General features: G+C 35.7%; 1 protein-coding gene across 1 annotated transcript; it reads left to right on the forward strand.

Moving 5' to 3' along the window:
* Positions 1-2357: 2357 nt before the first annotated feature.
* On the forward strand, positions 2358-12260 carry LOC129233265 (serine/arginine repetitive matrix protein 1-like). Its single transcript, XM_054867313.1, has 3 exons — positions 2358-2451; positions 8914-9024; positions 11512-12260. The coding sequence occupies exons 1-3, from the start codon at positions 2358-2360 to the stop codon at positions 12258-12260; spliced, it is 954 nt and encodes a 317-aa protein (XP_054723288.1).
* The last annotated feature ends 1097 nt before the right edge of the window (positions 12261-13357 follow it).

Consider the following 13357-nt stretch of genomic DNA (forward strand, 5'->3'; position numbering starts at 1 on the left):
TTTCACAATTTTCTATTTTAGAACTTTAAATCATGGTTAAGGAACTTAAAAAAAAGGAACTAGTTATAGTTTAATGTCTTTGCTCAACTAATTTACAGAAGTGGGCCAAAATATTCTTTTGCCGACTGGACCAAAGTCAGCCAGTCCGCCCCTGCTTGTACCTAAAGATGTGCCTTTTCAGGTTTATAACCATAAGTATCCTTTCAAGGCACATAAAAAATGTGTCAATTTTAGCTATATATTAAGTTTCACAATTTTCTATTTTAGAACTTTAAATCATGGTTAAGGAACTTAAAAAAAAGGAACTAGTTATAGTTTAATGTCTTTGCTCAACTAATTTATAGAAGTGGGCCAAAATATTCTTTTGCCGACTGGACCAAAGTCAGCCAGTCCGCCCCTGCTTGGACCGATAATGCGAAGCCTTTTGTACACATGATAACTTTAATGTTTGTCCCAAAATGTAAATCACTTATTTCCATGAATGTTAAGAACCTCATCGTATAGAAGGCTTCTTTAGATTCAATAGGCTTTACGAACTCGTTAATTTTAGCTGTAGATTAGTGTTAATTTTCAAGCTTCGGGAATGTTAGATTCCTCCTAGCTTTTCCAAGATATGTCAATGGAATACCGTATTCTTTTCAACACCTTGGACATCAATCAGATTTAAATAAGAATTGCTTATAGAAGGTGATTTCGTTCATTAGTTCACACTATTTCTCTTCCACGTAATAGCGCTTGAAGTAATTTTCATTAAGAAATGTCTGTAAATAACTCATGCAAGTGATGTGAAAAGCAGCTAAGTGAAGTGATAGTTTGATACTTTTTGTTTATATTATTGCAAAAGCTGCTCTCATCTTTTGTAAATCATGAACTTTATCGACTCGTTCTTAATGTTTTTCAAAGCATTCCGTAGCAAATTAGTATTTTGATTCTCACTTTTCTTTAAATCAAATTTTTCCAACTATATACAATGTGTCTTGCTGCATGTCACGCTGTATTACGCATCTTGTTATAAAATAATAATTCAGCCGAAAATAACGACCGTCGTGTCGTCCAAGCAACATATGTCACTAACTAGAGCTAGCTATGTAACGCAAAGGTATTGGATGTTTTATTCTTTAAAGCAAGCATAATTTGGTATTACAAATTTAATTTGTGGGATGTTGATATGATATTTCAAACAAATTTAAGTGATCGAGAAAGCAGATATCGTCTCATCAGGACTTAATAATTAGTCGAAAGTATTCTTGAGAAAAAATAAATGAATAATTGTTTCAGAAAGGGATAACATTGGTAAATTATTTCTAACAATTTGAAAGAAAACAAAACCTTTCTAAATAAAACAGTGCTTTTGTTATTCTTTCTACATACTAGAAAATCACCCGTGACGGGCAAAAATTGCTTCTACATTTGAACGAAACCATTGCCTGTTTGGTGATATTTTGATAGTTGAAATGGTAAACCTCACTCCCGTGGATTAACCCTAAACTGCAGTAGATGGCATTCATTGTTGTCCATTTTTTTCGTTTCTTCATTCCCATGAAATGACAGTCTTTGAAGTAAAACAGTTAAATGATCGGATCGAATTCAACCTTGTCACGAAGCCTTTCCCTGCATGTTAAACATTACCAAAAAACATTATCAAATGATCATGCCGTGGCGCAAGTTTCATTGTTGATACTCACGGGTTACTCGATCATTGGCTAATATATATATATATATATATATATATATATATATATATATATATATATATATATATATATATATATTAGCCAAGGATGATAAGATTTTGGAAAATTACGCAGACACGGAACTTTTCCCTGTTGGCCAAAACCCACAAATATCCATTTTTAAATTCGTTTAAATCCGCTTGCATGGTTACTCCGTTTTTCAGTAAATTTTTAGAAAGATAAAAATCTAGAAATTCTCCATTTCGAGCTTGTAGCTTGGAAAAAAATGTTTTTATATTTTTGTTTGTAACCTGTTCAGAAAATAAGTTTTATGTAGAAAATCAATATCCGGTGTTGAGAGATTGAGACTAATTTTCAGAAATGATGAAAAATAACATAGGATTACTTTTCCACCAGCAAGAGGGAGAATGCAGCCAGTATGCGATCTTTCTGCATATGGCATCACAAGAATGTGATTTTGTTCAGTTTCGATGATTTTTAAAGTTTTTCTTTTAAGTAAATATTACCTTTTATTAGAAATATAGAGCAAACTTTCGAAATTATGTTTATAACCTTCAAATGAACAGAACTCGGAAAAAAGCTTGCAATTTTTCTAATCTTTGCAATAATATGTATGAAATGCTTTCAGATTCTTTAAAAGTTTCCCCTCTCTGATTTCTAGATATGGATGCTGTTAATGAAGCAATAGTTGCCGTCCTCAACTTAGTGACAAGTCTCGGGGACGTGGTGAGGGTGGAGTTGGCGGCGAGGGATCAAGGTAAGGAAACACTTCGTTCGCCATTTACTTCATTCAGAACTTTTTTTAACACTAGAAAGACTGAAATTTTATGTATTAGTTTCATCATGTTTAGTATCTGGGGTCAGTGTTAGTTTTTTTGGTTAAATTCTTCTAAAAATTTTCCTGGGCGAGTCCACCTGCCCGATGCACCTTCTTAATAATAACTAACTAAATAAAAACTTCGTACGTTATTATTTTCAGCTTTTCTGTCTTTACTTGCCAAAATGTAGAGCTAGTACCATTGATCTCTTCAAGAGCCATGGCTGCGGTTTGGCTGGTAAGCAGTCGGTACTGTTTTTGTTCAACCGGTTGGATATCCAAATGCTGTAGAGAAAGTTACAGGTTAAACTAGAGTGAATAGCAAGAAATACGCCGTTATTCTATATTAGCTACCAGTTTGTTTGGCACTCTTGGCTACCTCAAGAGGATCCCACCTCCAGCTCAGTCACTTCTTATGCCCGGCTGATGAGTGCTAATAAGCACGACACTGCAGTCCTCGGCTGGAAATGACTGAGCTGGGTGTGTATTTCATGTATTTCTGCGTTAGCCCTGGCTATACGGCAGTAATACTGAAAATAGAGTGAATGGCATTTGTTTTATGCTACAACAATTACGTGAAAGGAAAAAAAAATCATTTTTTATTGCAGAATTGCGTAGGATTCCACTGTGGCTCCTCCCGTCTTTCTAAGTATATGGATCAATATTTACAGTACTATGAGGCGAATCATTGGATGATCAAAAAATCATTCAAATAGTGACATATAATGAAAAGTCAAAGCGTTCCATTAAGCAACGTTAAATATTTTTCTCCGAGTTATTGAATAAAAAACTACGCGAGGCCCAATCAAAAAAACATTCAAATAGTGACAGTGATAGATCCCCCTCCGTCTTTCTAGTGTCAATCAACCAACTAGAGTGGCATTGGTCGGAAAAAACCGGAAATTTAGAGAAACAAAACCCGGTTTTCTTCTGAAGAGGTTTATCTCCACTCAGAAAAAAAATGAAATTTTTTATAATTTCTGCCACACACAAACAAAAAAAAAAAATGTATTCTCATGTATAATCTTTACAATGCCTTTTTTGTGTAATTATTTATGTATATATTTTAGTGTCTAGCACTCTTTATGAAAGCACTTACTTTACCAGGGCAGGTCATGAGACAATTTACTTTCGTTATGTACTGAATTGTTCTGAGCTACTTTTCTTTCTAAAATTTAATATATTCACAGGACAAAATTAATATCAAATAAACGAAATGTTTTAAGTATAAATATTAATATAATTTCATTTAATTACAGATCTATTTAAATCAGACACACACATTAAATAAAAATATATTAAAATTTATATACACTTCAATCAACACACTTCAAGGAAAAAAAAGAAGTTTTGTTGAAAGTCTTGCGATCTAAAAAAAAAAACTGCATTAAATGATTACCCAATTTACTAAATTCACATCCTATTCAAAAGTAACAGTTGAAGGAAATTATGACTAAATTTGGATAATTTTTTGGTGTAATCAAAAAACTATTGACTGTTAGGAAACAAAAAAGTTAATCTTTTTTGCATTACATTTCTGATAATAAAAAATAACATCAACTGTTAAATAGAGGCATTTTTTTCTGATTACGTGATGCTTATTTTTTGTCGTCCAGAATACATTTGCCCAATTAGATTGTGTTATCGTACAGTAGGAAAAATGTGTGCTTCATTGGTCGCCAAGGAAAATAATGGAAAATGTTACTAGTGTCCTGCGTATCCTAAATGTTGTCCCGAATCAAGCCAGCTTGACGAGACTAGTTGGCGTGAAATGGAAAAGTAAAGAATAATGTTCGATCGCGAGTACTCCTATTGTATTACATAGTGCTAGCAGCCTTAGTTTGCGTATTGTGTAAACATGCACAAGTAAAGCGCTGAAATCGCTATTTCAGGTTATATGCTATTATATTGGCATGGTGATTGCCGAGTCAGTAACTTTTATAGAAATAGGGATGTCTAATATTAAAATGGTCCCTACAATTATTACAAGTTAACTTAATAGGAAACAATTTGTGTGGTGATTTTAAATAGGGGTTTCCGAAGATACTGAGACAACTGACTTCGTTTTACATGAGATCTCACACCTTTTTGCGGTGGAGGCGATGCTTTCATTTTCGCACATTTTATGCTTTTTGGGATTTTTTTTCAGTTGTTCGATTGAAGAATTTAAAGTTCTTGTCATTACCCAAAAAGATATTTAAAGATCACCCCCCCCCCCGGATGATAGAGCAAACATTCAAAACTTTTGGGACAGCTAAATTTCGTCTAATTCGTCTTATAACGCGTTTCATGATGTTATTATCAGCAGTGGCGTAGCTACACTTTCTACCGCCAGGGGCTGTTTCTCAATCTGCCGCCCTTTTTGTTGGGAAGTAGTTGACACATTAGAGTCAAAAGTATTTAAATAAAGAAGAAAATATTTGTTTTCCTTATTTTTCTTGCAGAAGAAAAAAAAAGTAATTTAGAGCCCTGGCAAAACATTTCAAAAGTAACGTCAAATTGCGAAATTTTAAGCAATTTTTAGAAACGCTCATAAAAAAAAAAGTTGCTTGGAACTCCCTTCATTTTTTTTTCTAAACTAAAATTAGTTTTATGCATTCTTAAGTGAGATGTGAAGGGATGGTGTGGGCGTTATCCCTTGGAAATGTTTCGAGACCAAATTTGGGATGATTCTTTTTTACTTATAGTGGTCGAAATATAAAAGGTCTTCCCCAGAGATCATTTTACTAATTAAAAATATTTCCTTAAAATGAATAATTAAATGTGAAACACATTGTATAAAGGAATTAGTTGATATAATGCAGTAGTACAAGCAATTATTATTCGAGTTGTACATATTTGTTTTATGAAATGAACATAAAAATTCATTCTGTCTTCGTGAAAATTTTGTAGTCAGTGGCCAATCAAAGCGATTGTTGAAACAGATAATGCTATCCTGAAAATGAGCAGGAAATCGCCCACCAATTGAGACCTCTTTAATTTTACTCTTGGTGTCACTTTCCTTTAAAAAAGGTTTTTTTTTCTTTTAATACGGTGGTTTCCTCAGAACTTAAAATCCATTGCTTCATCATTTAACGAGAGGTTGGGAAATTTGTTTCCTCAGTAATGGTTAACCTTGATAGCAAAAAACAAAACATGGTCCTTTACTTTACATTACCCTTCTCTCTGTCTGAAGGTTCAGACGAAGGAAGAGAAAAATCAGACAATAGTGCTGAGATATCCACAATAAAAACGCATGTTTTGCATTAGAGTAATTGTATTATCATAGTCGTACTAAAACTTTACAATTCCAAGTTTTTTTTTTCTTTTTTTCTTCCAGTAATGCATCAGAAGCATGATTTCCCTATTGAGAAAACTTGTTAAATTTTTTTGCATTAAAAGTGTGAAATTGCCGTCCCTCAAAAAGTGACGCCCGGGGCGCACCGCCCCAACCGCCCCTCCCTAGCTAAACAGCTGTATCAGGATTGGCAAGTCTTTGATAGTTGGTGGTTTAATCCGGTTTTTTACAGTGGTTATTACAGTCAAGTCAAAAAGCCCTTTTTGACATAATTGTCAAAAACCTAAATTTGTGTCTGAAACCTGACTGAAATTTATATAAACAATAAAATTACCCTTGCAAACTATTCTTGGTGTATTAAATTTTGATTTCATACTCTGATGGAAATTTTGATTATTTTACCTTCTTTAAAAGTGCAAAATTAAAATTCACAATGTTGATTCAACAAGTTGTTTGTCTTTAAAATGAAAGAGATGAATAAAGGAGCTACTTTTAGCATACAATTTCTTTTATCAATAGTAGTACATTAAATAATAACTGCTGATTTCTAGAAAAAACAATTTGTGTACACCAAGTACATTTATAAGTTCCAGTTTGGAATGGATTAATCCAGAAATAAAAAAAAATCTTTCAATTGGAGCTGAATAGCCTATTTGTTTTTCTGCGTGTAGATTTTTAAACGTTTTCACCATACTCTTGCTGAGAAATAATGAACTGAGATGTAGCTTTCAGGATAATTGCAGATTCAGCTTAAAAAGCTGTTGAAACAAATGAATTTGGTTGTATTTCAAGCTAATAGTTGTTCATTAATGAAAAGAAAATATTTATATGTGTTCACTGACAAAGTTAATTATAAAAGATTAAAAAAATAGTATCTAAAGAATTTAAATGATTTATAATCAACCACATTTACTGCTGTTCAACTTAATTTTATTTTTACATGAAAGAAAAAATGACATTACCACATTACGTAAGTCCTGACAGAGAAGGAACTGATAAAAATACTTGAAACTAATGATTCCAATTATTAAAAGTTTAAAAAGAACTATGAAAACTCGATTTAATTTTTAGTATTCTTAACTATTTTTACAACATTGTAACGATTGGAGTACGCTTCTCCAAATGTGGGAATGGGGTAAGGAAGAGGAGAGAACGTCGTTCGAAGAGAGAGGGGGGGGGGGGGCAGTTGACCCCCAGGTCCCTCTAGGCAAGGGAGATTGTAATTTTCTTCTCGCGGAGAGCCAGAAGGGTTTTGCTGGCTTTCATCAGGCCAGCTCATAATAATCAACCTATCTTCATCATCCTCATCATCAAATGTAATCACGAACTACAAATAAACTGTCATATGACATCACGCTGAACTCTATTGACACCAGTGGTTCCCAACCTTTTTCAAGTCACGACCCCCTTTCACCAACTAAAAGACCCGCGACCCGCTCTGCGTCTCCCCATTTATAAATATACATTATGTGCGCGTGTGCGCGCATGCGCATATTTTACATTATAACTCAAAGTACTTGAGGTTTTATTTATGCTTTCTGTGTTTTTTAATTTCTACAATGGCTGCACAATTGAAGAATAAAAATATTGCTTCTATAATGTTAAACACATACATTTCGACACTTTTAAAATTCTTGCGTCCTTAGAGTGGCGAATGCAGATTTGGTTTTCGGAAGAGCAGGGGTCATACAAATCTTATATAGTATTATTTAGTGTTCGCAAACTTTTTCGTTGAAGTGAATGATGGCCTTTTCTTTTAGGAAGGTAGTCGCGATTTCAAAAAATTCGGAGGAAGGCTTTTGGCAGCCACTCAATTTTTCTTCAAGCGTATGTATAGCAAGAGATAGTCCAGTTCTTTACTTCAAAGGGGGGAGGGGGAGAAGTCATTACTAGCATATGAGCAATCAAATTATGAGAAACGCGTTATTTAAGCGAAGATATTTAACAATATGAATCTACAGTAGTAAGTTTAACATTCGCGAATGTACTCCCCCCCCCCTCAATATGTTCAAATTTCCTTGAAATTGAAGCCCAGAAATGGAAGTTTTTAGACGATTTTAACGATAGGGATGGAAGGGAGGATCGGGGATGCTCTATTATGAAAATGAGATTTCCTAAACAGCTCAGTTGTAGACCATCTTTGTTGTAGTTAAAAGAAGAGAAATAATTCTAGCGACATATTCCCGGAAATACTTTGAATTTAAGTGTCTAAACAACCGCAACTATAGGCTATATTTGTAAACGTTAGAAACAAGTTTGAACTCGGAGCCTTTTTCCGGAATTGAAGTCACAAACACCAATTTTGACACAAGTTTCAATGGTAGAAAGGACTTTGAGGACTCCCAAGAATGTTTTCAAAATTTAAGTTGAAAAACACACTAGACCCCACAAAAAGACTAATTGCTAAATTGTAACTGAAAAATGGTCTGCCGTAGAAAGTTATGCGAGATGCATACGCACATAAGGACGTCACGAGATAACTCGTTGTAAAAAAACTCGGGGCTCGTCAAAATAAATATTTCGGGCGTCCATGCGTTCTTGTGGTCAGGTTAAAAAAAAAAAAAAAAAAACTAACATTCTTTCGGGAGTGAGCAAAATGGAAATTTTTGATATCCGATTTTTCAGTAAAAATTTTCTCGCGAATACGATACTTCCTTTACTATGTTAAAGGAAGTAAAAGGTTTTATGTGGATTTCTCCTTATCCAGACGTTTCCGAAACTGTACGAACAGAAGTTTCAATTTATTTAATTATTACTATTTAAAGTGCCTCTCCCTTTGATTTCTTTATACAGATCTTTCAGACAAAATAACTTTTCTTTTAATCCAATTTCCTGCGAATTAGGAGGGAAACTGCCACATTTCCCCATCTCAGTTCCGTACTTTCATTTTTTTTTCTATTTTTAAATTAATGATTTATTTTTGATTTTTTTTCTTTTACTGTTTTAGGCTCTAGCACAACTTATACAATGCAATTTTTTTTTAAATTTTTTATTCAATTTATTGCCTACTATTTCGGGAAAGCAGGTTTGCAAGACTTAATCCATTAGTTTAATAGGATTTGTAAGTTTGTATGTTGCAAGATGTAAAATGAAATGTTTAACGTATTTTTTCTTTCTGTCCACAGTGATTGCAGGTCTCAGGGAGGAGCTGAGGGTTGAAAAAGAAAGAAACAGGCGTTTCAAAGAAGAGGTTGTTCGAAATGTGAACAACCTCAACCAGGCAACCTTCAACCGCGGTAAGCTGAAGCTTTTAATTTTAGAAAAACACAAGTTCTTGTAGTCGAGTATAATTTTATCAAGTTTTTATTTATTTACTTATTTATTTATTTTTAAAGTAATTCATAACAGTAGATAGTCGGCATTTTTGTATAATTTCTACGAAGTGTTTCCAAAGCTTTGTAATCTCTGAACTTTCCTAAACCCTCTCATGCACGACTAGCAAAATACTATCTTGCTATATTTATGCTCCGAAAGCTTTTGCATATATCATTGCTTCATTTTTTAAATCACCGTAGTTTATCGTTACTCTTTTTTTCTGTATTTTCTCTCCAATATACTACGTTAACTAATAGAAGAAATGATTTATTTTTTTGTCGATTTGAGCCCATGTACTATGGAAAATTTTGGGATTGAATCTGTGGTTCACTGAAACTGACAAACGCACAACAAAAATGACCTTCCAGGTGTTTGCGGTACTTAAGACCATAGCGAAGACGTCCTAGCTTTTTGAGATTCAACATAACGTTCGAAATTCGTTCTGTGTCTTCTCCGTCTTTGAGGAGACGAACGCCTTAATTCCGGGTCCTAAGTCTTGTATTCGTACGCTGAATGGAGAAACTCAATCAAAGAACCCTTGTGACGTCATATGCAGTAAATAAATATAATTTTGAGGGAAGTAAAGGTAGTCTAGTGAACAAATCATTGTAAATAACAAATTTTTTTCTTCAATTTTAAAATTTTCACTGTATTTATAAAGTGATATTTTCATTTTCTGCGTCAGTGATACTTAAGTTGGAGCCAATACTCAGAACTGAGTAGGTCGCTTATTCCCTTTTGAGTCAATTTTACTCGGGGAAAAAAGAAGCACGTAGATGATTCCATTTTTTAGCAAATTATTTTTAACAGATATACATTATGATTTCGAAGAAAGCCTAACTTTGGTAAAGTCACAAAGCTACTGGAATACGTAAAAAGCAGAGAAATTCCGCTACATTTTGCATTATTTATTCATTCGCGATCATAATTTAAAGCAAAAAAAATTGGTTTCTTTTTTTCGTTTGCTTTATTTTTCAACATCGACTGCAGAACAAAAATTACATATTTTGTACACGAAATTCAATTTTATCCAAGTGTTATGTCTTTACTTCAGAGCCAGACTAACGTAACTCACATTATTCCTATTCGGAGGAGAGCGGAAAAACTTCTGTCTGGTTCATATATAGAATGAGGCTGGTGCTTTTATGCTGGTTAATTATAATATATATACATATTGTTTTTACTTACTTTATAATCACTCAATGTGGGATAAGATGCTACATATAAAGCCGTAATAACCTGAAAATGGTCATTTTTAGCCTTATGTTAGTATAGCTCTAAGGTGCAGATATTTTAATTGAAAAAAAAATCAATAATGAAGTAATATGTCAATCGTCAGACGTTAAGAGGTTTTCCATCTCCAGCTCAGTCACTTTCCTATGCCGGGCCGATGAGTGCTAATAAGCACGAAACTGCAGTCCTCGGCTGGAAATGACTGAGCTGGCGGTGTATTTCAAGAAAATAGTGTTTGGAAAAATCGCCAGCATTACAATAAACAAAACAGCGGTTATGCAATATGTACGTACATGCCATATAATGTGGTACGTAACACTGCACTGTATAATTACATTTTTTTTCACGAAATTAAACAAATGTTACTATTTACTGGTCAAAAGTGACGTTTCATTGCAATTGTATTTACTCTGAGTAATTATACAGTAATTTAATATAGACAATTAAACGAGCGTCTGACAAGTAGACTTGACACAAAGAAAGTGTAGTTAACTTTTGTAAGGAAAAAAAGACTTACACTCACTTTTAAAAAATCTCTGATTTTCGACCGAAGGAACTTTGAAACTATTTCCCTTCCTGCCAAGTCCTTAGTCCGCTTCACTAGTAAAAGTTGCGCTTGATTTCTTCCGACTTTTGACGATCTTACTTTTGACATTCTACAGTACGCATATATAATGGCACTATTAAACAAAACTACAACTGCCGTCACTTCTCGTGTTTCGGCGCTCATTTCTTCCTCGTTTTCAAACCTTTGAAGAATCTCTTCTATCACAGTGCTCATATTTCTGTGGTCAGGGTTATAATTTTGAATAATATTGGAATATGCTTAATAAAAAACTTTTTTTTTCCGAACAAAAAAAAGTTGCCTGACAGCAATGTAATATCATATTAAATCCGTCTGAATTGTAGCATCGCCTGTGGTATGAAACAATAACTGTGTAGTTTGCTAAGAGATGAAATCAATCATTCGAAACGTTTCAGAAATTTAAGTTCCTTCTTGACAAAGGAAAGGTCAGCTCTGGTACTTTTATTTCATTTGGAGTAGCTGCGATTGACATACATATTGCTTTTTTATGTTCTTAGTAATTGAACGCTCATGTACTTTTTCTAATAGAAATTAAGACAGATAAAGCTTTATATTTGATGCAATTTTTTGTTTTCTTTCTTTTCCACAGACGCTCCCTGGGAGGAAGATCCCAGCCCACCCCCCAGCCCCGATGCAGACGACACCTCCTCCATGGAGGACGATGCCTCTACCTCCATGGAGGTGGACGACGATAATGATGATGGTGGTGATGGTGGTGATGACGGCGGAGACGCCCCCGTTCTCCTGGACGTGCCCGGGGCCCAAAGTCCAAGGGTTTCCGGGGCCCCAACTTCAAGACGTCGAATGTGGGGAGCCACCACGTCCAGGAGGCAGTCAGGTATTTTTAACCCTCCTTTTGCTCCATCAGACTCCCCAGCGCCGGAAGGAGGCCGCACAGAGGACGCAGCCCCTGACACGCCCGTCTGCCCGGTGATCATCACGGTGACTCAACCGACTCCGCCCGAGGAGGGATTTACCGAGCAGAACGGGGCTCAGGAGGAGGAGGTGGATGAGCAGCGCGAGCCGGACGACGACGACCCAGGGAGGGACGGATCAACGGACGCTGCCCTGCACGCCGATCCCGCGGACCCCCCGCCGGACGACGACGACGACGAGGACGACTCGTCTCCACCGAGTCCTCCCCCGCCGCCGCCTTCGTCGGGCTTGGGGGCCCGAGGGACCCGTGTGCGCCGGCAGGTGCAACTTTACCAGGCGCCCGCCGACTCCCTGCGCCGCCGCCCCCGGCTCCCGCCTCCCAGCCGCCGCCCCCGCCGTCGTGGAGACGTGCGGGATATCCGCAGGGTGCGGCCCTCCCCGAGTCCGCCTTCCAGCGATTGAGGAGTGGGGGGGATCGATCCGCTCTCAATTCTTTCGGCATTTGCTCGAGATGAAAGGCATTGCATAGAAACGTAACGCGACTGCACTTATGCGTTTAGGGGTTTTTGGGACCGTACCCTTATCCCACAGGGGATTTGAGAGTGCTGTCTGCAGACCATGATAGACTTTTAGAGCTGTTTCCTCATCCATATGAAAACTTTTAGCGACTATCCTTATCTTTTTGGAAAATTTCTGGAACTATGTGCTTTGATTAATGAGACTTTTAGGAACTGTGCCCTAAATGTCTCCATGTCTGTCAATGTCCATCTGTCCATGTGTGAAACTTGATGGATTTTTTGAGGAACTGTAAATTTATCCTCATGTAAGTGCATTTTCGGTCCTTCGGTTTTTATTTCTTTTTTTTTTTTATTTTTTATTTTTTTTTTAGAGTGCGTAAAGACATTAAACTAATCCAATATCTGTTGATTTACGTCCTCGTTCCCATTCATACAAAATATTGCTTCTTCATCCAGTCATTTATTAGTTCTTTCATTAACGTGGAACAGAGAAACCATTTGTTCTTTTATTTACAGAGTATTAGATAAGTTATTCGTTTGTTTACTCAATCACATTCAGTCGTCACATTTGACAAACGATTAAATGTGATTACTGAATGTGAATGTAAATGAATAAATAACTGTTTGAATGTATTTTGAATAAAATAACACATTAACGATTGAACCGAAAATGCACTTTCATGCGGATAAACTCAGTTTCACAAAAAATCATCAGGTTGCAGTCACAGTTCCTAAAAGTCTCATTAATCTAAGCATATAATCCCTGAAATTTTCCAGAAAGATATGGATAGTCGCTAAAAGTTTTCACAGGGATGAGGAAACAGCTCTAAAAGGGTCCTTCATGGTCTGCAGACTGTACTCTCAAATCCCCTGTGGGATTCGGGTACAGTCCCAAAATGCCCCTGAATGTGCAGGGGCAGTTGTGCTCCGTTTCCATACAAAGGTTTTCATCAAGAGCAAATGTTAAGGGGGTTCAGGACACAAAAATCGTCAATGTTTGCATTTTTTTAGCATTTGAAAAAATAAATTCCATTTTTTTTT

Source organism: Uloborus diversus, unplaced genomic scaffold, assembly GCF_026930045.1.
Source record: "Uloborus diversus isolate 005 unplaced genomic scaffold, Udiv.v.3.1 scaffold_302, whole genome shotgun sequence".
In the NCBI taxonomy this organism is placed as follows: Eukaryota; Metazoa; Arthropoda; class Arachnida; order Araneae; family Uloboridae; genus Uloborus; species Uloborus diversus.